This window comes from Cnephaeus nilssonii, assembly GCF_951640355.1.
Source record: "Cnephaeus nilssonii genome assembly, chromosome: 14".
NCBI classification, from domain to species: domain Eukaryota; kingdom Metazoa; phylum Chordata; class Mammalia; order Chiroptera; family Vespertilionidae; genus Cnephaeus; species Cnephaeus nilssonii.
Window position 1 is genome coordinate 6,291,776 of NC_137085.1, and position 23,138 is coordinate 6,314,913.

Below are 23,138 nucleotides of genomic sequence, written 5' to 3' on the forward strand. Positions count from 1 at the left end.
GCCGCCGGCCCGGGTCCGGGGGCGGCGCCGAGCGCTCCCGGGAAAGGGAGACCTTCCTGGACGTTCGCAGGGCTGCTGCCCGACCTTGTCCTTGAGCGGCTTCCCGGAGGCCGGCAGGGCACAGCCCCAATCCGCCCGGAGCCACGGCCAGGCTCCGGCCTGCCAGCGCCGACGCTTTGCCGGGGTCTCCTCAGGTCTGGATTCCGACGCCCGCCAGGTTCTCCTCTGGGGAGACCCCCTCCCGCACCCGCCTCCCAGGCCGCCCAGTTCCCCTCGACCCCCGGCCGCCTCGCCCAGACTCCTCTCGCGACACCCTCCGACCCCCGGTCCCCTCCCCGCGCCACCGCCTCGCCGTCCGCGCTCCCCTCCGACCGCCACCTCCCCGACGGGCCGGCCCCGCTCCCGCCTCTCCCGGCGCACCCCGCCTGGCCGCGGTACCTGGGGCTCTCGAAGCTGCACCCCCTGCGCCGCAGCGCCGCCCTCTTCTGCCGCAGGAGCGCCGCGGCCTCCCCACCCGGCGCCGGCTCCATCGCCCCGGGCGGGGACCGCGGGCTCGAGCGCACTCGGGTGGGCTCGGGCTTCGGCGCCGCTCGGCCGGCCGCTCGGCTCACGCGCCGCAGCCCACGCCCCGCCCCGCGCGCCTCCGCCGGGTCCATGCCCCGCCCCTGCCCCGCCCCGAGCTTCATCCCAGCCCACTCCGGGCCACTCAGCCGGGCCCAGACCCCGCCCCTAACCTTGGCCCCTCCCACTCCATGCCCCTCAGTGGGGTCTAGGCCCCGCCCTTGCCCCCTACCTCCGAACTTCAGTCCAGCTCTCTCCGCGCTCCTCCGCCGGGCGAAGGCCCCACCCCACCCCCGCCCCGCACTCTGGCCACGCCCACCCCGCTCCGGTCCCGTTCGGTTTCGGGGCTGGCTCTCCGCACCTCTGCTCGGCCTGCACGCATTAAATGCCCATCGCGTCCTTACATGTCCATAAGGTCCACGGCCCGCGCCCCTTCCGCTCCTTGCTCCTCAGGGCTGACCCGGGCCCCACCCACCTACCCCTGCACTTCTGAGCTCACGCGCGGGCCCCCATCCCCGCCCTCACCCCAGGGTCGGCTTTCTGCAGCATCGCTCCTCCACATCTCACGACCCCCGCCCTTTCTAATATAGCACCTTCTCCTCGGAGGCAGCCCCCGCCTTTTCTTCCCGGAGCCCCGAGACTGCGGGGCTCCCTCTTGCAGCCCTACCGAACCCTGCGGGGTACAGAGCTCGGCCCTCAGCCCCGCCCCGCCAGACCTTCCCGCGATCCGGCCCCGCCCACACCCTTCCCCCTCCATCAGTTTCATCTCCGCGGGCTCCAGGTCCCCGGCTCCCGGTGCGCAGGGGTACTAAGCAGGCATTCTACCACACTGTCGGCTTTAGCTCGCGGGTCTCTCCATCCACCAAAAGGAGGCGCTGCTGCCGCCTGGTGATCATTTGTGGCGCCTGTGAGTCCGCGGGGGCTGGAGCTTTGCAGGCTACCAATCGTGGATTCGTCTTGACTGCATCACTTTCTAGCTGTGTGACAACCACCACGCCCCACTGTCTTCACCTCCTCCCCAAGTCTGGTCTCAGAGCCCTTGGGTACTACACTGGGACCCCATGTGGATAAAGCTGTGGATGGCTGTGCCATCTAAATCGTGAAGAGGAGGTGAACTAGGGTACCTCAGTTAGAAGGGCCTGTCTTGGCTAGGCAGGTGTGGCCAGAATGGAACTGGAGTAGAACCTGAGGAGTGTGTGTGTGGGCGGGGGTGGGGGATGGGGGGAACTTGTGTTTAGAGAATCAGCTACTGCAGCTTTGGAAGGCACTAGCTGGGAAACTGAGGCAGGCAGGACCAGGGGCTCCCATGATCAACTTGGATCACGCCCCTCCCTGGTGCACACTGCCTCCATAACTTGCATCCTGGGAGTCCTTTGAGAAGCTCTGGAGAAAGAAAGATGTAGGGGCTTTCGGCTTCTCCTCCGGGCCCCGTGAGAATCCACTTTGGTCCTCCTCTCAGGTTTCCACAAGACAACCCTTGTAAGATGGCCCCCCACCCCACCTTGTACGAAAGCCCGTTTTCTCTTAAGCAAGCTAGAGTGGGTTTCTGGCTTTTGCTTAATATCATGAGTTCACACCAACATATCTTTTCAGAATTGGATCCCATTACTCCCCCAAATCCTTTACTCCAGGAGACCAGGTTGGCTGCTCCTGCTTCTCCTCCTTTCCGTCTCTCTGCCTTCCCTGCTCTCCACGTGTTCAGAGATTTCTGAGCTGAATCTCCTAGTGGCCACTGTCCTCTAAAGTCTCCCCGATGCACCTCCCTCCCTGAGTGTCCACAGCATTGGCTCTGTCCTTCCTGGGGCCACTGCTCCTGTATGTCCTTTATGTTCTAATAACTCCCAACTGGGCCCGGGGCGCCCACACCTCCTTCATGTCTGTATCTGGCACAGCAGCTGTTTACTAAGTGAAATGCATGTGACTTTAATAGATTGTGCAATATTCATTGGAAAACACATTTAATTTCAAAGTAAACAAAGATGTTTGTACATGAAAGTATTTAGTGAAACAATTATTATCAGTGTAACAAGCTGAAAAATACAGCAACGTGATACAAGACTGAGGTAACAAAATACTTCACCAAAAATCTAAAGAATCCTGGAGGGCTGATGTTCAGTGTTATTGCGGGTGAGACACTTCACGGGAACCAGAGAAAGTCCGTACACAGCGGCATGCAGGGGGTGCTGGAGAGACAGCCCGGAGAGGGCAACAGATTCAACAAGAAACGAATTAAAATGTAGAAACGGGTTTTCAACGGACTTTGAAGAATACATAAGAAATTGATACTTAAAATACTCTCTACGCAACATTTTGAATGCTAAGTGAAAAACCATGCATTTTGGCACGAAATTTACTTAAAGATTATACCCTACTAATAAATTAACGTCTATCGTCTCATTACCGAATGGCCACAGTCGTTCAGAAATGGGGAAAGGGGTTAGTGGTTACAGAACAGATGCTCCATGGCGTCGCTGCTGCAAGGGGACTTCGGGCTGCCTCTGGCGGACTCTCCCTCGTGCAAGTTCTCAGCACTCAAGAGATGCAGCTCTCCCTCATGCTGTACTCGCATTTAACATGACATCAGAACCAAAAAGCCTCTGAAGTAAATACTGTGGACATGCTGGCCCTGCTCGTGCCACCTCGGGGTCCTCCACGTGCCCAAGCACAGCTCCGTCGGGCCTGCTGTGCACCGGCCTGCCTCTCGGCCCGCGACTCCATCCGGTCCTCATCCCAACTGAGCTCTCTGCCACGGGCTGTGCAGCCTGTCGGCCTCCTGAGGCGTCTCGGGAGGGATCTGCAGGGGCGGGAACTCAGTGCTGGGCGACAGGCAGGGTCTTGCCAGAGGAGATGCAGCGTGAGGATTATTTGTTCCTTGAATGACCAGCTCCTCGAGGGCAGGGATCAGTCTGTCCTGTTCTCGGCCATTTATATCCGGGCGGGCCCGACGCGCGGGAAGCACTCACTGGAGATGCGAACGAACGAACGAATGGGTGGTTCTGCGCAGAGAATCTGTTCTCTCAAAGGGACTCCTGTTTTGCGCACGTGTGTGTTTTCTTTTTCAAACAGGAAATCACCCAACATGTCAGTATGATGTGGGGCTGATTACAGTCACTTAGGAAGTCACTACAAATGAGTGAGGTTGTGTTTTTGGCAGCGTTCACCTGGTTATACGCATTAGTGATGCGGTAGGAGCGCTAGACTCCACCTGTGACCTGGAAGCTGCGCCTGCTCACAGATGGCCTTCCATTTTCGCGGGCCATTTTCCACCTGGACAACAGCATCCTAGAGATCCACGTCTCGGGCTTCGGAGGTGGGGGAAAGATGAGGAGAGAAATACTGGCCATCTTGGCAAGAAAAGAAATGCTTCATAAATTCAGTTGGCAGCGTGGTGAACGGGCTTCGTCAGGAAGGAGAGGCCACGCTCTCTCACTGGGCACGCTCAGAACAATACTCCTACTGCTATCCATCAGATCAGTCCTCCAGGAAGTATTTCAGTCGTCAGCACGCACTCGGCTGACCTTGGGGGCAAACCGTGTTCAAATGAAAAGCCTTCCCCAGAAGAGGCGATGAGCTGCTGGGCATGGCAATGACACCAGCTTCCTACTCCATGTGTGGACAGCATTCTACACTCTTCCTTTGGGGGTGGTATGATCTGTTCGCTTAAAAAACAGATACAGCATATGCATGCAAGACATATCGTCTGCAATGGCTTCACAAACATTTGTGCATGTGGACAAAGCGCAAACACCAGGTGAGAACCCACCGCGGACGTCCCACACCCCTTGGGGCTTGTATCTGGCCCCCTTGTCCCAGCCTCTTGCCCCTCCTCACCTGCGGCGTGAGGGGCAAAGCGAGGCTGGGAAGAATCCGCACTTCACTCCCAGGGGGGCCCGAGCCCCACGGGGAGAGCCCAGTGCCGCTCAGCTTTTCTCCTCAACCCTCTGGTAGTTAGTTCAAGGTTAGTACCAGGTCCACTGGGCGTTGCCAATGAGGTCTAAACAGCTTCTTCAAGTATCCAACCTAAGAATGTTTCTAGGAGGGGATGTGGGATCAGTCTCACTTAGTGGGAAGGCTCAACACTTTGGAAAGAACTGCAATTGTGCTATTTCAAAATAGGCTCGGACATAAACACGTGTGAAAGAGAAGAAACGTGTAAAGGGCAGGACATGATCTGATTTTGTGGCGCCTGAAATTCCGAGGGCTTTGGACTGACATGTGTAATATTTCATGTGAGAAAACCCAGGATAGCTGGAGAATGGAGAAATACAAGGACAATAAGCAGCTGCTGTTCCAGTCTTACACATTCATCCAAACTTAAGACTCTAACAGACAAAATCAGACTGAATGCAGGTGGGAGCTAACACTGAATGGTCCTGGTGAGAGGTGTTGGAGTGTTTGGTGTTTTCCCGCAGTCTCTGGATACCGATGGAAAGAGTCGTTGCTACGAATCAGGTGCGTGCCTCGGACCCGAGCTGCAGGTGGGCGTGCAAAGTGCCGACGCCAGGGTGTGGTGGCATCGCCTGGAGGTTCTCCAGCCAGGACGGTGCTCTAGACTTCGCCCCAAAGGAGGGCCAGTGACCGAGCACAGGGAGGCTGGACCCCAAAATAAGATCCTGATGACAACACCTTTCTTCACCAATTCATTCCAATTCTCAGAAAAGCTGTCACCATTTGATCACAATACAGGAGTGGGTCCTGTAGCTGTTTTGAAATTGACCCAGGACAGTTTACTGGTGAAGATGTTTTAGAAGCATCTTGCCCAGAAACTGTTAGGTGTGGTCTGATGTCTGATCAGTGTGAGCTATGAAACCACAACAGCAACAAGGCCTCAGAAATTCAGTTTCTTTCAGAAAATCTTTCAAGGGTTTCCGTCTCAGAATTAGGACACCCAGGTGAGAGAGAGAGGGAGCTACGGTGATAAAGCTATCATAAATAAAGTTAATTTTTATTATTTTGAATAAAAATGTCTTTGTGCAAAATAAAAGTCACTTAAAACTATGAGAGTGACAGATAGGGATGTTGTTCACGTGAAGAGCTCGTAACGGAACGCGGAGCGTGGGCCACGCACTCCTGGGGCTTTGCTCTCGTCACCATGGCCATCAACAACGGTGCCCTTGGACTTGGTGATGGAAAACTTGCTGGTGACGGGGTTGGGCGGCAATATCGGGGGAGCTTAAGGCCTCAGTGTCACTCAGCTCCCGGGGTGATCAGGGATCCCGTGGCCCGCCTGGCAGTGGAGGCAGAGGGTGCGGTGGTGGGAGCAGAGGCTCGGGGGGAGAGGTCGTGCAGCCATTCGATGTGAGCGTGGTGCCCGAGCTGCTTCTGAGAAGCTGGGAGAAGTGGCACAATTCCCATTCTGGCACGTGGGCGGGGGGGGGGGGGGGGGCGCGGGGAGGGAGGAGGAGAAGGGCCTTCAGACCCTGCTGGAGGGGTGGGAGGAAGCAAGCAGGCCAGTCCACAGTCCGGCAGCCGGGGCCTGTCTCAGAAGAGCTGACACCACCGAGGCCTGGATGGGACCGGGGCCCAGGAAGCAGCTTCCAGATGAATAGCACCCATAGGAACAGAAAACAGGACACGGTTTAAGGCATTGTTTGTTTACAGTAAAAGAATGCAAGGGGCCCTTAACACAGGAGGGATCTGGGCTCCCACTCCGACCTTCCTTGGTGGACAAGGCTGTCACGTAAGGTTAAAGCAGGGCCTCGAAGCCAATGAAGTGTGTGATGTCACGCACCTTGTGCCAAAATGCATGTTTCTCAAAGAGTTCACGCTCACTCGTGTGCACACGTACACAGCACGCACGCTCAGAGGACGCTTCGGGTTGTACAAAATTTGAGGGGACCCTGTGGGCGAGCAACCCCGTGCACTTGGGGTGTAAAAGCCAGTTCCACAGCCTGTGCCTGCTCTCTGGCCCCTCCCGCAGTTAACACTGTCCGCTCCTTTGTGCAGGAGAAAGCACTGGGCCCACTCGGCTGAATGCTCTGGTCGCAGCAGCAGCTGAGGGACGTACGAGCCCAGAGAGGGAGGACGACGGAGCTGCTGAACGAGGGTCGTGAGAGTCGCTGGGGTTGGCGCCGAGGGCGCCTCTGGGCTGGGAGGCCACAGGCGGCATCGCCTGGAGTCCAGCTGTGAGTCTCCCAGCGCCGGGCCAGTGGCCTGTGCCCGGGACCTGCACTCACCACAGTCCCGTCGGGGCTCCCAGGAGCCTCTGAAGCCACGCCAGGTGCAGAGACTTACTCAAATGACATGAGGTTTGCAGGTACCTGGAAGAGAAAGCTCAGCCTTTGTCAAGTTCCTACCTCTCAGATGGGGACAAGATGCTTCAAAACCTAAGATGGGACCAGGCCTTGCCCAGGGAGTCTGTGGAGGAGCAGGTCAGGTGGGGAGAGGGCACACAATAGTGACACTATGACCACTGCCACTCGTTAAGTGCGCTGCTCTGAGTACTTCATATGCATCGTGTCCTCGAGTCCTCACAACAACCCATGAGGCAGGCACTGGGAGGATCCCCATTATAAAGATGAGGAAACTGAGGCTTGGAGAGGGGAAGTACACAGCCATAAGTCGCAGAGCTAAGACACCAGAGCCGTGCTCTCAATCACTCCCCCAGGTCCAAACAAAACCCAGAGGACACAGATCCCGCAGGAATGGGGGCAGGGGCGGCAAGATTAGCAGGTGGAAGCACAAGGAGTAAGTCTGGGGAGATCAGGAACCCCAAGACCTTCCAATAGCTATGTCTCCACGACATGGTCCCAGCTCCCTTTGCTTGGGGACCACCGGCCCCAAGGTCAGGGTGTGGCCCCTCCCCTGGAAGCTGCTCACATGCCCCAGCTCCAGGCCTCCCCGGCCCACAGTGCTGGGGGGCAGGGCGGGTTCCAGGAGGTCTGATGAGAAGCAATTTCATCAAAGACAAATCCCTCTCGGTGCCAAGGTGTCAGAGTGATGCGCTGGAGAAAGGGCACCTCCTTGCACGGGAGGCAGGTAAAGGTGGTGATGGCAGCCCTGCCCGGAACAGCGAAGAGCGGGAAGCCATTTCTGGGCTCAGCAACAGACTGACTTAAACACAGTACGAGGGAATGAATGAAAGCCACGCACATCGACACCGATGATGCTGAGGACCACGCTGCCGGAGAAAAGCAGGTCACAGAAGAGAATGCAGTAGGTCCTCGGGTTACGTCGGAGATCCGTTCCTACGGCGTGACGTAATGCGATTTTCACCGTTAAGTCAGAACCCACCTACATAAGCACCTACATCACTTACATGGAGCACATTCACAGCAATAATGAAGCGAAACAGTAAAAAAAAAAAAAGTAAAAGAAAGATAACAATTCCTGACTTTTACTTGTGGCAAATAAATAATAAAAAACATAAAGCACATATGTACATACGTCGAAACGACGGAACTTTTTTTTTTTTTTAATAAATAAATGGGAGATGGCGATGTAACCACGAAATGATGTACGTAGAGTCCGACGTAACCCGAGGACTGCCTGTATACAGGTTATGGTTCTATTTATAAAAAAAGTTTTTAAAAAGTGTACCCCAGCCAATACATTAAGGAATCAATACATGTGATAACATTTTACGGGAACGGTAAACAAACAAATCGGGAGTTTCGGGTTGTGAGTTTAAATGTTAGTACAACGATTGTAAGAAATGCGATTCCCCCTAAAGAAGACTGATCCTGGCTCCGGGGCCTCCCCCGGGAGCAGTGCGTTCCTGCCCCGTCCTGGCGCCTCCTCGTTGCCCCACACGGAAGGGCGTGGCTTGAAATGACCCTCCGCTGTGGCAGGCTCAGTGTTGCCACGTCTTATTACTGTACACAGCAGAGAGCGGGAGTATTTGGTTGAAAGTAAATTAGAAAGAAAAAGGGAAAAGAGTAGAAAAATAAAAGGTCCTCCTTCCCTAGGTCTAAAAATTGGACAATAATACTGAAAAGTAGCAAAATCTTGCCATGCACCCCACACTTGCCACGTATGGAATTCAACCCACTCATCCTTCTGACCAAACACCTGCTCTGCCACCGGGTCTGACCCAGTTCCCTGCTACCTGCTGTGAGCCTGCTGCCAGGCTCGGCTGCCCGCCCAGAGAGCGGCCATCGGTGCTCCTGGCCGGGGCCCCACGTGCCTCCACAGGCGGACAGCAAGGCCCTGCTCTCTCCGCTGCACCCTCTCCTGGTGGCCCACCTCAGGCAGCCAGTCCCTGTCAGGCCCGGCGCCACCCAGCCTCCTGCTCAAGGTCACTCTGAGCTAATGAGGGGGCCCGGCCACGCAGGTGTGACCGGCGCGGAGGGCAGGACGTTCTTCCTCTCTGAATGTGACCTGAGGTGGCATCAACCTTGTTCAAGCCCTGATGCTTGATCACTTGGCATCATCTTGAGGTGACTGGCCACCCAAACCCCAAACCCCTGGTCTCTCCATCGTGTAGACAGGCAATCGCATTTGTTTAACGCAGCCATTTTCCATCTCTTGGCACACATTAACTAACTACTAAAATTCTGCAGCACACCAAAAATATATTCTTTTTTTGCCCATCTGACAAAAAAATAGGTATCATTTTGATTCATTCACACTGGATGGCTATTGTTGGCTGTTGTCATTTTTTTTTTTTTTTTTTTTTTTTAGCAATCTAAGGGAAAAGAGGTCAGTGCTCCTAACTAAATAGTCAGGCAGTACATGTTTTAAATATTCTTGTGGCACACCGGCTGAAAATTGCTGGTTTAATGTGAAAAAGATATGTAAGCACTCTAGGAACCAGAGTTATAATGTCCTGTGTATCATTTACTTTATACGTACAAACATACAGATAATAAATCTGCACATGTATCTTAATGCAAGCGAGACGGCGCTCACTGGAATCCTGGAGCTGTCAGCCGGCCACACCCAGACCAGCCTCCGTCTCCTAACCGCGGTCGGGTGCTGCTCAGGGGACTGACCGGGCTGCCGAGGCGTCCGGTTTCCTCTCCGATCCAGGACGGCGCCGCAGTGCGCGCTCTGAACCGCACACTCCGTGTGCCTGTGACACACCCCTCAGACAAGATCCTGACAGGCAGGCAGGTGAGTCGACAGACTCGAATGCAATTTACTTTGTGCTTCCCTGCGGCATCCCAACTTGATCCGTGTACGGGCCTTATCACCTATGATGGGATCAGAGCGTCATCCATGTCCTCGCCTATGTTTCAGAGGAAGGTCGGAATAGGACCAAACCGAGCACAGAGCGAGCGACATGCCTTGGGGGCCGCCCCGCCCCTTCGGAGACCGGCTTTGAGGGACCTGAAGTCTGTGGCTACTGTGACCACAGCTGAGTCCCTCCCCTGCCAGACACACAGGCCTGGTGCGGGGTGAACTCCCCTTTGCTGAGGTCCCCTCAGACCTGGGGCTGCTGCCTCCCAGCTGCTCCTACTGGTCCTCAAAGCTGCCAGCATCTCCCACAAGCCCTGGTGCTATTCCCAAGACTGAGAGGAACCCAGCTCCCCCAGCCCCCATCCCCCCCCCCCCCCCGGCTGATCCCTGGGGAACTCAGGGGGCTACCAACCCTGGCACCAGCAGCCACACTGCCTGCCCACCGACCCCCAGGGTCAGGACACTCCGCCTGCCCATCTGGTGCTGCGGGCTGGGGCGGCCAGAGGCCCCGGGAGGTGAGGCAGGAGAGCTCGGGGTGGCAAGCACAGACCCCGTCAGGCCCCACAGTTAGTGTCTGCCACTTTCTGAGCCTCAGAGTCCTCTGTGAAATGGAGATGGTGAGAGGACCGACCTCACAGGGTGTTGAGGCCTGGGCCGATTCCTGCAGGTGAAACATCTCGAATAATGCCCGGTCCTGGGTGGGGCGGGGGTGGGGGAGGGAGCCCAGCCTTGAGCCAGGCCCAGCAGACCAGGGCCCCTTCAGCAGCAGCCACCGTCGGCTCTCAGTACATTAGCTGTTGTTATCATTATTATTCCTAAGGATTGTGCTGGCCAGGAAGCCTGTTAGTCAGTTTGGAGTATTCCCATGAATCAACCTTTGGGGGATGATCTAAGTAAATGCTTCAGCCTAAACTTGGGGAGATAGAGCATCTGTCTCCTACCAAGCTGCCCCTGATGGATATGTCTGTGTTTCCTTCAGTGGGCAAGACACAGGGACTAGACTCAAAGGGAAGGAGGGGCCCTGTTTTCTGTGGACCATGAGCCCCAAGGGTGAGAGAGGGCATTTTGGGTGACAGGCAGGGTTTTGGTGACTTTACCTGAGGCCTGTTGCTTTTACATGCATCGTCCAAATGCTTGTGCCACAGTATTGCATGAAACCGGGAGCCAGTCTGGAACTTGTAAACATTGCCTGGCGGGTAGAGAAACCACCGGTTAAGAAGAGGGTGGACATGGGAAACTAAACTGAGGAGGGTCAGGAGCAGCCCAAGGCAAGCCTGGGGCCTTGGGTCAGGACACTGCCATTCTCACGGCACAGGGGTGTCCCTGAAATCCCCAAAGACCCTGCTTGCCCACATGGCTGCTGCCTCACCAGCATCATGTTATTTATTCCAAGAGCCTGAGGCTGCAGCTCCAGGGGTGATGGGCCCAGGTGCCACAGATGAGGCCACAGGAAGGATTCCTGCAGCCACATGCCATGCGCACTGCTCAGGGGACACAGTGGACTAGTGAGGGGACCCTGCGAACACCAGCACCTGAAGCAAAGGGGAAGCTGCAGCCTCAGAAGTGCCTCCATTTAGCAGAAGAGGCTGGGGCGGGAGGGGCTGCGGGCACCAGCTCGGCGCCTACCTTTGTCAGGGTTGTTCAGCTGGAAGATGTCCGGGTGCTCGGGGTCATCCGGCAGCTGCACCATCCAGCCCACGATGGAGACCTTTTTGCCAGGCGTGGATTTGTACTGGAGAACAAGGCACAGCCAGGAGCTCACACCCTCCCTCCCCTCGGAGGGTTGAGCAGGCCACGCCAAGGTTCCTTCCCACCGCCTCCCACCCGCTCCCTGCCGTTCACACGGGATAAAGGCCCCGCCCGGAGAGGCCTCTCCCGGGACTTACGTGTTTCCTGTCTGTGCCCCGCAAGGACTTGGCTCCATAGTACAGGAGGGTGGATCCTGACAGGATGACCCAGTACCTGGTCCAGGAGGACAGCTGCACAGGAAGGAGGCCGCGTGACAACCCGCGAGTGGTGAGGCGGAACCCGGGGCCTGATCACACACCCAGCCACAGGGTGGGAGGGGGCCCCTCCTAACCAGTCACTGGCCCCGACCCCTAATGCCACCTCTCCCAGGAGCAGACTGTCCTCCTGTCCTCCTCCTGCCTCTATGCCCCTCAGCCCTGCGCCCACCTCCCTCCTGCCACCCTCGGCGCCTCCTTCCTGCCGTGTCCAGGGCAGTGCCGAGGCACAATTCCTGTGTGCAGGTGACCTGGGCCCATGAACGTCCTGGGAAAAAGGTTTTAAAACCACAGACATGGTAAACCACAGGCTAGAAAGACCATAATGTCTGCGATGGGTGTGTGTGTGGGGGGGGGGGGGGGGGGGCTCGGCGGTGACTGGATGGAAGCGCTTTTGAAGAATTTGAGGCGGGAAGTGGGAAGCCCACAGGCGGCTTCGCGGGTGCGGCCCTGCTTCTCTAGGGAAGGCGGCCTGGCGCTCAGGGCCGCTCTTGGGTTGGGGCAATCAGCCTGGGGGGCCTCTGGTTCTGCAAAGGCGAAGCGAATGCCCCGTCTGGGGAGCGATGGCTCTGCATCTCAGCCTGCCAGGCCTCTCTGAGGACGCCCACAGGAGTAAGTAACACACGTGCATGTGTATGTCCAACACTCCCCTTTACTCGGTGTAAGAAACTCCATCATTTTCCATTCTATTCCACTAAAAATAACGGGTCACGACCTCCTGAATGATTTCATCACTCCCTGTCACCACCCCACCCCACCCCACCCCACCCCACCCCACCTAGGCTATGGTTTACCATGTTTGTGGTTTTAACACCGCCTTTAAGATGCTGCCTTGCAAGCCTCAGAGTGGCTGCGGCCGGCACTCTGCACGAGAGGCAGGCAGGTCAGTCCAACGGGCCGGATGTAGGACCCCATGTCACGGATGCTTTGTGACACTTGGGTCCAAGGACAGTGTGGGGCCCCGCTGGGGTGAAGACTCCGTCTCACTCAATGCATGTGGCACTGTTTAGGACGCGGGCACTATTTCATCGCAACTCGCAGATGTAGAAGCAGCTCCCACCCCGAGCGGCACACCCAGGGCTGGACCGGCTGGCGGGTCTCCGGGCCGGCCCCTCACTGAGCCCCACGCCGCCTCCGGACCAGGCGTCTGACTCACTGTGGGCTTCCGTCCTTCCTTGAGCAGAGTCTTCCTTCTCAAAGGCCCCTCCATGGTGGGCACGGCCGCCGAGCTCCCCAGCGCACAGATGCAGGGGCCGGTGGGGCTGGGGGAGGCCACGGGTCAGACAGGGCTGAAGGAGCTGAGGTCAGACACCCGCTCCCCACCGGGGCCCACGGTGCTGCCCAGCAGAGGATTTACAGGCCGGGCAAGGCCACAGGGAGCAGGAGGGAAGGCGGCTCTGGGCTCCCCACATCCGGGAACTCACCTCCCGCATCTACCTGCGTGCTGCAGAGCTCACGTTTGGTGACTAAGCTCCTGGTAACCCAGGCACCTCGCAGCCCCTGTATCCCATCCTGACCCAGGGGCCTCGCAGCCCCTGTACCCCATCCTGACCCAGGCCCCTCACAGCCCCTGTACCCCATCCTGACCCAGACTCCTCACAGCCCCTGCACCCCATCCTGACCCAGACCCCTCACAGCCCCTGCACCCCATCCTGACCCAGGGGCCTCGCAGCCCCTGTACCCCATCCTGACCCAGGCCCCTCACAGCCCCTGCACCCTATCCTGACCACCACTTCCTCTCCACTTGGGGATCACACAGCCCCTCCTTTTTGTGTTGGCAGAAGCCTGGAGGAGCATGGAGGAAGTGCGAGAGGTGGGGTGAAGTGAGAAGGGGCACAGGGGACCCCTACACTGCCAAGCCCTGCATCTTTCTCAGGGTTCCTCTCTCCCCCTTTGCCATGGGGATTCAGGCGCCACCTATGGGTGAAGGCATCCAAGCGCAGCCCAGACCTCTGCTCAGCCCAATCTGACACAGAGCTGCTCGCTGTCCCCCGCCCCCCTCCTCCAGCCCCCCCCCCAGGCCCCTCCCTCAGCCTGCACCTTCCCCCAGGGCACAACACCCACCCAGCTGAGCCCAAACCTAGGGGTTTTCTTCTCTCACCCTCCACCCCTGCAACGCCTGCCTGTCCACCTCAGCCATCCCCACTCCCCCAGCTCGGCAGAACTTACCTGCCTGTGACCCATCGCCCGCGCTCAACCCGGCCTCTCAGCACCGACTCCTGCCTTCCTCCTGTGTACTCCACGCGCGGCCAGGACGGCCTGGTCACGCCACCTCCCCTCCCTTTCCCGCCCACACACACGGTCTCCATTGCCTTTGGAGCACCAACCTTCCCCTCCTATCCTACCCCCTACCCCCCCGCCCCCATCGGTTGTGGCTCCGCCCACTTTCCAGCCTCATCTCCTCTCATTTCCTTGGACCCTGACTTTCCTTTGCGTGGAATCTCCCGCTCTTCCTGCCTCAGGCCCACGGACTGTCCCTTTGCCTGGGGCACCCTGATAACCCCTCTGCCTCCTCCCTTAGTTCCTCAGGTTAATTCCTGCCTCTCTTCCCGTCTTCTCTCCAGGGAGCCCCTCCCTGCTCTCCCCTCCCAGAGCACCCCCTTCTCTGGGACCCGGGCGCCTGGGATTTTCTTCGTTTTGGTCTCTTCTGCAGCTGCCTCGTGGGCTGAGGCGGCGGCCGTGTCCATCCCGTCCACAGCCTCTAGCTCAGAGCGTGGCACCCCGCACACGCCATCCAGCATGCTCCCTATTGCTCTCTGTCGCATGGACGGACACACGAATAAATGGATACCTGTAGACGCAGCTCCGGGTCCTGGGAGAATTCCGAATTGGAACCCTCCAGTTGGGCCCCAGCGTGGCGTAGAGACGTCCCCTGCTTCGGAGGAAAAGGCTGAGTGTTAGCCACAGGCCGGGGAGACAGGTGCTCTGACAGGGCGAGAGCCGCTCAGACTGGGGGCGTCAGCTCAGGAAGCCCCGACCCCAGCTCTCCCCCTCGGTCACGCTTCAAGCACATCCGGGGCCTCTGAGCTGCCGTCAGTGAACAGACCCGGGTCTCCAGGTGATTATTTCCTGGGAGGGGGCAGTGCGTGAGCGGCCGGGACGCAATACTGAAAACGATGGGTCTGCTGTCATTTCTGAGAAGCTCGGGCACTTCATGACTGGCAACACTGCTGGGCACCTGGAAACGGGGTGTCACCCCGCACGTCACCCTGTGAGTGAGCTGCTCCGGGCTGCTCCCCCCAGCCACACCGGGGCTTCGGGAGCGGGCAGGTCTGAGAGCGAACTTCGCCATCTCTGTGCGCAGGGGAGTCTCCCCGCTTGGTCCGAGCTCCCGCTGAGCCGAGGCTGGTGTGTGGAGCGGGAGCTGGGCCCTCCCTTCTCTGGGCTGGACACTGGCCCCTTCTCTCACCCTTTCTTCTCAGGGGTGTCCTTTCCCCAGCGCCCCAGCGAAATGTGCAGCCACGGTGGACTGTCCGCTGACGCTAGGAGTTTCTCAGCCCGGCCATGTGGTGGGCGCTGCCACCTCGCCACCATTCCATCCCCTGTTCTGAGACAGTCCATGGCTGCACGCTTAGCACACGCGTGGCAGGACTGCCGTGCTGATGGAGAGCTTTAAGTCAGCACCTTCCGAGCAGTCCAGCCTTTCGAGCAGGCTTCCCATGTGCTTCCTATGTGAGTGCGGTGCCCCCAAATGCCCAGGGCTGGGGGGGGGGGCGCGGGAGCACGGGGGCGCCAGGCCATGCACTCATTCTCTCCGGAGCTTTGTGAGAGCACCATGAGCCTCCCCAGAATGGGGAAACTGAGGCTTGGTGATGTGAGGACACTTGACAGGGCCGTGAGCCTAGCTCACCAGGATCTGGACCCAGGTCTGTCTGACTCTGTAGTCTAAGCTCCTCCCACATCTTTCGGGCTGGGCAGAGGCCGGCGTGTCACATGGGTGGAGTCTGCCATGGGACTGGGCCCAGGTCTGGAGGCAGCACTGTGCGGGCGGCTCCCTGCACGCTTCTCTGGGAGGCCCCCGTTCTTGAGTTTCTGTGCAGCGCACGCTGAATGGGCTTTGTCGGAATGTCTCTGACCGACATGGGGGCCCCACTCCAGAACCACAGCTGCCTTTCCTGGCTGGGAACACGTGGCTGAACAGAATGCACCCCAGGAGGGCCACTTTCCTGTCCCCGTCCCCCCCGCAATGATGGATCTTGGGGGTGGCAGGGAGGAGGGCTGCAGGAGACAATCCTGCTCATGGGAAGTCTGGTCCGGGGAATTGTGGGCTGGCAACCCAGTAGAACATCTCAGTCCCAAAGGGTGTGCAAGCTGGTGATAAGGATGGTGATAGGACGATGAGACGATGAGACGATGGGAGGGGGGGCGGGTGGAGGGATGGTGGGCACGATGGTGGACGGTGGGGGTGATGAGCGATGGTGAGGAAGGGATGATGGTGCCAGGTAATGTGCTCAGCATATTCATTCACTATTTTGTTTAATCACACAACTCTGGGAGGCAGGCACTATCCTCATGCCCACCTTTTAGATAAGCAATCTGAGGCTCGGAGAGGTGCCACTTGCCCAAGGTCACGGCACTAGGAAGGAAGAGTGGTGGTGCTGTTGAGGACGCAGCCGGGTCCTGCTTGGGCCAACGGCACCATGAGAAGGCAGGCTGGCCGGACAGGTCTGCAGGACACTTCCCTGGACAGTGTTCTAGGTGTAGCTGGCAGGTACCTTGGGGCTGAATTTCATCATTTAACCCGAGTCCCTGTTACTGGTCTAGGAGGTTGGGGGCAGGGAGAAGTCTTGGATAACAATCACCTTGAGGTCTCAGTAATCTTGCCTTAGCGGGAATAGGCCCCCCAGGCTTCTATCTCAAGTGCACGGAGCCCCTGGTGGGCGTGCACCTGTGGAGGGCCCACCTGCACCAGCAAACCCGGGATTGGCACTTGACCCCGGCCACTTGCTGGTGATTCGCCCTCGGCTGCAGGCAGGAAGCCGCTGCCCGAGTTCTGTGGGCCTGGATGTCTCCCCAGCAGCACTTGTTACAGCACTTTTACTGCCTGTGAGTCGCTCTCTCTCCTCCGGGCAACGTCCCTGATCCGCTGAATGGGTCCCGAGGAGCCTCCTTTGCCCTTAAGTTTAGCTGAGCGGACAGGACACCTGACCGAGCAAGTCCATCCGATATTCTCTCCTGGCAATTAGGAACCGGATGTGAGACTGAAAGTCGGGCTCTGTGGCGGGGTGAAGCCGTGACACGTACACCTTCCCCTCTGTGAGCTGACAGGTCTAGAAGGCCGGGCTGCAGAGAGGGGGGAGCAGAGCGGATATCCCCAGAGAAGGGTCCTCACGAGGCCCACGTCCTAGGACCCGACTCTGGGGGCGGGGGCATCGGACAGACGGTGGCAGGTTTCTCGGTACGTAGGAAGCTGCAGCAGCTTCTGGGCGGGGCCAGCCCTTGTCGGCTGGGGCCAGGCCCCGGCACCACCGCCCACTGCTCCCTCTCGGGGCCTAAGCTCGGTTGTCAGACTTGAGTGTCTGCTGCTGAGAACGAGGCAAGAGGCGGCATCTTTGAGGGAAACCAATGTCAGGAGCTCAGCTCATCATCCAGCTGGGCTGCCACCCACGGCAGCGAAGCCGGACGGAGGGCCAGGGCAGGGAGGGCCTGCGGAAACTGGACCGAAGGGTGACAGGGAGGGACACAGCCTGGGGTCCCTGGCCCTCAGCCTCTGTGAGAATCACCCTGAAAACAGCCGCTCTCGTGGCTGCACTTCAGTTGAAATGGACCCTCATCTCCAGGATGGCCTCCAGAGCTTCACCTCCCTGTCCTATCACTGCAGAGTTTGGGGCTCAAGAGGCACCTTGCACCCTGGCACACCGGGGCCTCTGCCAGAGTCCTCTGATCTTCTCAAGGAAGGAAAGTGTGTCTTTAAAAACAGATTTGAGGGGATCAGGCTTGGGGCTCTGCTGCCACCACTCTGCTTTCCTGGGGTCTCCCTAAGGGGCTGGGAGATCGCACCTGCTAAGAACAAGCAAACCTCACACAGCACAGAAATCGCAACACCAACCTCCTCAACACCCTAGAGCAGTGGTCGGCAAACTCATGAGTCAACAGAGCCAAATATCAACAGTACAACGATTGGAATTTCTTTTGAGAGCCAAATTTTTTAAACGTAAACTTCTTCTAACGCCACTTCTTCAAAATAGACTCGCCCAGGCCGTGGTATTTTGTGGAAGAGCCACACTCAAGGGGCCAAAGGGCCGCATGTGGCTCGCGAGCCGCAGTTTGCCTACCACGGCCCTAGAGCACCCATGCGTTCGACTGCCGGCAGCCCTCTCTTAAAGGGCTCTTCCCCCGTCAGTGCCTCCTGGAGGCCAGCCAGGGCTGAGGACTTCCTTCCCCATAGTCCATCCACTCCGTGATGACTGAGCGGCCATCTGGGACTTTTCTCTTCACCCCACCCAGCTTTAGACTCCTGATCACTTGCTTGCTGGCAAGAAGTACCTACTGAGTGAAATTCATAAACATCCCAAAGTAAGTTTCCCCAATGGAGCACTTCCACTTATGTGCTAACTGCTCCTGCGGGCGCTCTCCCTGCAGAGCGAGGGACCTGAGGCCCAGAGGTTGAGGGACAGGCCAAGGTCGCTGAGGCAGCAGGCAGGCCTGACCGCAGGCCCTCTGGACTGCAGGCAGCGTCCAGAGCCAGACTGCGAGGTCTCACTGAGGTCCACTGGAACTTGGGAGACCAGGTACCTCCTGGCACCCGCTCTCCGGCGAGGACTCTTGGAGACACCACGCACTCCCGGGCCACCTCGCCCATCCTGGCACACTGCTCAGGCCCGGCGGCCTCCTCAGGTCCACTGTGGTCCTCCCACCACATGTCCCTGGGCTGCTACTTAACCCTCACCTCTGCAGGGGCACAAAGAAGCACCTGCTGCCTCTACTGAGGCCTGACTGGAGTATTCCCTCCTCCTCTAATTTCTGAGGAGCCCGAGGTTTGCTGAGGTCGGCCTGGTGCCACTCCCACAGCCCTACTTCCATGGAGTCCATGGGACAATGGAAAGGCAGCCTCCCTCCCCTCCTGAGAGCGTGACCCTCAGGGGGTGTCTGACAGGGAGCAGTTGCTTAATAAATGGGTATTAAATAAATGAATGAGTGAACGAATGAGGGAAGGAAGGAAGGAAGGAAGGAAGGAAGGAAGGAAGGAAGGAAGGAAGGAAGGGAGGGAGGGAGGAAGGAGCCAATGGTTAGGACCAGGTCTGGATGATGTTCAGGATCTTGGCACCATGCCCGTTTCCCACTCGATGTCCCCTCGTTGCCTGTGGCCCGGGGAGATTCGGGCGTGCCCAGCAGACCTGCAGTCCGCCCTGGTGCCGGCCTGGTTCCCATCCCACTGCTGGGGGCCCGGAGCTAGGGCAGTGGCCCGCCTGCCTGAGAGAATGAGAGCGGAGCAACGCCCCTCCAGGAGCCCCAGAGCAGCGACAGAGGGAAGGGCCTTGCTGCCCCCACTTCCTGCCCTCCATCGGGGTTCACAAGGACAGACAGACAGACTGGCCGACTTGGGGCCATGCCTGCAGCTGTCACATGGCCCTGGATGAGGCCTGGAAGGTGGTGGAGAGGTGGGCTCAGTGGTCAGGAAGACGTGGATTTGGGCAGCTCTGCCCCGGCGGAGTGTGAGCAAGCGGGGTCACTTCACCTCTCTGAGCCCCGCTGTCCATGTGCATAAATGGGGGCCCCTGGATAACCCTGTGTAGCAGCGTGTGAAGATTCGGTGAGACCAGAGCAGTGCCTGGCACACAGCGACTGCTCCACAAAGATCACTCATCACCTCACACCCTCTGTCTGCCCTGTGAGCACCTGCTGGGCGGGACCCACCTCCTCTCTGGCCATTTTCTGATTATGGGGACTGAGGAGCCAGGAGGCTCAGCACCAGAGGGTGTGTGTGTGTGTGTATGCATGTGTGAGGCGTGTATCTGTGTGAGGTATGCATGTGCATGCATGCGGGTGAATGTACGTGTGTGGGTATGTGCACCCACATGTATAAGAGGATGTGAGTGTGTGTGAGAGTGTGCATAACTGTGAGTGTGTGCCTGTGTGTGCGGGCCACTGAAGGATGGTGGGAACCTGCTTCTCGTAACCTTCCTGTCACTGGTTTCTCCCTGCCTCCCTTACAGTCACTACGATGCCCTTCACTTTGCGGCCCCACGGCTGGGGGAGCGCCCCAATCAGAGCCCCGTCTTCCCAGGGCCATGTGTGCCAGGCACAGAGAAAGCACACCGTGTGGAGCAGGTGCCGAGGGTGAATTCCTGAGCTGGAGCCGAACCCTGAGCTGAGGGGTCCACTTTGCTGTCACCGGTGCCCAGCAGGTAGTTGTCAGCCTAGGGCCTGAGGTCATGTGTGTGCAACACTCTCAGACCCCACTAGGCGGAGCCACATGCCCGCCTGCAGGCTGGGCCCATTCTCAGACGTCTGGCTGCAAGAACCCTCATTTCAGACCAGTCTCCCCAGCAGCTCGGCCTGAGGGAGAGGCGCTGGCCTTGGCCCTGGGCTAGCTCGGGACCAGGTGATGAGGGGCTGCTCAGAACATGGGGCTGGTCCCCCTCCTCTCCTCCCTCAGTGGGTCCTGCCCCTGGGCTGAGCTGTCCTGAGGAGCCACAGAGCAGCCTCCCCGGGTGGGCCCATGGGGTGAGGTTGGGGTGGGTCCCTGCCTGGAGCTGTCTCCAGCTCCCTGGCCCCGGGCACCTCCTGGGAGGGAGGCCATTCTGAGGCCACACTCACCTTTCCAGCCCTGAAGACATTTCTTCACTAAACTCTGAGCTCTCACTACTGCCTGGAAAGGAACACAGATCAGTGAGCAAGGCGGCCTCACCCGAGAGGAGCCCATCCGGAGGGGCCTCTTCTCCTGGCTCCCTGGGCCCTGGGCCCAGGCCCCCGAGCGCCAGAGAAGCGCCAGAGCGATGGCCTGCTGACCCTGGGTCATTGACTGGGCTCCTGCTGCTTCTATTTCTGCCTCTCCGCCCGGCGAGGATGCAAAGCACCACCTGTCCCACTGTTCCCCGGTGGGGCCTCTGCTCCCCTCCCACGGCCCCGGAAGACGGCACTGCCTACCCCAGGACATGGGAGTCTGGGTCCTTGGGCCTCTGCTGGGCCTGGCCTGTCCCCCATTGCTTCCCTCTGGCCTAAGGAAAACCGGGGCTAGAACAGGTCTCACCCGGTGAGGACAGAGGCCAAATAGCACTTCCTCTCTGAGGGTCAGGGCTTGACTGGACACTGGTCAGAGCCCAGCACCGGAAGCCTCGAGGGGTCCCTTAGACCTCTGGCCAGCACACACAGACACACACACACAGACACACACACAGGGCTTAAGAGCCACCCTCCCCCCGCCCCCCGCCTGCTTCTCAGGGGCTCTCCAAGGCTACCTCCAGCACAAGGACACATTTTCTTCTGTCACTTCACTGATGCCATGCGCCTTTGTACTGACCCTCAGACCTTGAGGTGCCCCGGGTCAGGGATCTTTGCCTGGGCTACCTGCTGGCACCGAGGCTGGGCAGTGGGAAAGGGGAAGAAGGGGGTCCCAGGCCCGCTGGGAGTTACAGAACAGAGAGGACCTGTTCAGCTCCAAATGGCACATGCATACGGCCACCTGCTCCGGGCTCTCGACTCCAGGCAGGAAAAACCCTGAGTTTCCGAACACAGGAGCCGAGGGCCACAGCGCTGGTGAGGTGGCACTGTGTCTGACTCAGCTTTCTGTCCAGGAAGAGCAGGGCCTGGGCCCAGGCACAGCTCATGCCACCCTCGGCTCCTGCCCTCGCCCCATCCCGGCCTCAGCAGCGCAGTGCCTTCCACTGACATGGCATTCCCAGCTGGTTCAAAACCTATCCCAAGGACACGCCAAGAAAAGGGTCCCATGGCCACATCCTGAGGGAACCGTGACTCTGTGCCCTGGTGACCACAGTGCCCCAGCTTCTCAGAGGCTGAGAGGAGACCTGCTCACCTCCGAGCCAGCCTTCCCCACATGCTGCCCGGCTCCCCTCCCAGGTGTACCCTCTGAACACACCGTGCGTACTCCTGGCTAGGTTCCAACAGGATGGCTCCTCCCAGGTGGAGGTGGACACGGACCTGGCCTGGCACGAGTTTTCTGTCCTGGGAGACGGCTATCCCCCGGAGTGACACTGCCTCAGACAGGGGCCGCATTTCACAGGGGCGTGGGACATTTTTCCTGTCCCCACACACCCTCCCCACGCTCATGGGCCCTCCACTCTGCAGGCCTCACCGGATCAAACCCCTGCCTGGCAATTGTCTAAACCACCACCAGCACCAGGAGGGCTCCCTGTTAAGGAAAGCAGACGGACACACGGACACAAGACCACAGAAGCACAAGTATGCTGAAAGGGCACGGCCAGCAGACAGGACACGTGTCTAATGGCAGTAAGGAGGGTGACCGGGCACTGCAGGACTCCGCCCTCGCCCATCCCGGCCTCAGCAGTGCAGTGCCTTCTGCTGACATGAGCACGTGTCCGGCTGAAGCTCAGGCGTGCAATCGCACCCTTGAAGATCACCTTCTCAGCCTCCCTGACTAACTTTACGGAGTGAAGACAAGGACACGCGTGAGAACCCGGTGGCCCTCAGCGCTGTCCTGGGGCAGCCTCCCCATTTTGCCCCGAGGCTGGGGCCTGTGGCTCTCCCGGGACAGAGCCCTGCAGGGCGGCGGCCAGGCTCTGCCAGCTGCCAGCCAGGGACGGCGGGTCTCGGGTGTGTGTCTGGCTGCTTCTTCCACCTGTTTGTGCTCAGGGCCACCGGCAGGATGAGGACAAACCCAGAGGCCAGGAAGCAGAGCCCCTGGCAGGGTGACTCCTGAGGGAGCCCTCTCTGCGGGGTGGGGCCACCGGGTGCGGCACAGTGACACACAGACACGAGCACACCCGGCTGTGCCACGCTGCTGTGCGCAGCCAGAGACGCTTACCTAGCGAGAGTCCATTGGTGACGGCGGAGGAGGAGGTGAGGGCGGGGCCCCTGCGAGGGCTGCGGGACTCTAGGACACTGTCGTCCAGCAGGTGCCTCGCTTTCTCCGATGGGAATGTCGCACTTTTACTCTCAACTACACTCAACTGACACATCATACTGGAAACGGAAAGGAAGAGAGAGGCAGAGCTCCTTACCTATAGCCACAGGGTTCCACCTGCCTGGGCTCCTGGGCAGAGGGCCACCTGCAGGCCAAGACCTCCACCCAGAACCAGGGAGCACGTCCAGGCTCTGCCCTAACTCACAGCGTGACCTTGGGCAAGTCCCATCCTTTGTCTGGGCCTCAGTTTCCCCATCTGTCCGGGGGGACTAACCGTACCTGCCCTTCCTATCTCCCAGGATGATTATGAGGCGTGAGTGAGTGGGTGGTACTTGTGAGCGATGGGGCGCGCAGGTGAAGGGGGAGTGTGACCCTGCGGCATCATGCCTGGTTCTGGAGTCGCACACACT

The 23,138-nt window shown here is 58.9% G+C and overlaps 2 protein-coding genes across 19 annotated transcripts in view; both read right to left on the minus strand.

The window, feature by feature from the left end:
• Positions 1-601, minus strand: part of GARNL3 (GTPase activating Rap/RanGAP domain like 3) — a 102,973-nt gene extending 102,372 nt beyond the window's left edge. For both annotated transcript variants that reach the window (XM_079790132.1, XM_079790131.1), the window contains exon 1: positions 439-601. In XM_079790132.1, coding sequence (XP_079646258.1) covers positions 439-530 — 92 coding nt within the window. In that variant the 5' untranslated portion in view covers positions 531-601. The remainder of the gene's footprint in view (positions 1-438) is intronic.
• Positions 602-2,662: 2,061 nt separating this feature from the next.
• RALGPS1 (Ral GEF with PH domain and SH3 binding motif 1) overlaps positions 2,663-23,138 on the minus strand; it is a 226,324-nt gene continuing 205,848 nt past the window's right edge. For 10 of the 17 annotated variants that reach the window (XM_079790426.1, XM_079790427.1, XM_079790425.1 and 7 more), the window contains 7 exons: positions 22,630-22,787; positions 20,445-20,496; positions 14,476-14,559; positions 12,841-12,946; positions 11,568-11,660; positions 11,308-11,413; positions 10,212-10,870 (listed from right to left, as the gene is read on the minus strand). In XM_079790426.1, coding sequence (XP_079646552.1) covers positions 10,584-10,870; positions 11,308-11,413; positions 11,568-11,660; positions 12,841-12,946; positions 14,476-14,559; positions 20,445-20,496; positions 22,630-22,787 — 886 coding nt within the window. In that variant the 3' untranslated portion in view covers positions 10,212-10,583. Of the gene's footprint in view, positions 6,822-10,211; positions 10,871-11,307; positions 11,414-11,567; positions 11,661-12,840; positions 12,947-14,475; positions 14,560-20,444; positions 20,497-22,629; positions 22,788-23,138 lie in introns of those variants that run through there. The other 7 variants (XM_079790417.1, XM_079790431.1, XM_079790419.1 and 4 more) reach the window with 5 other exon arrangements.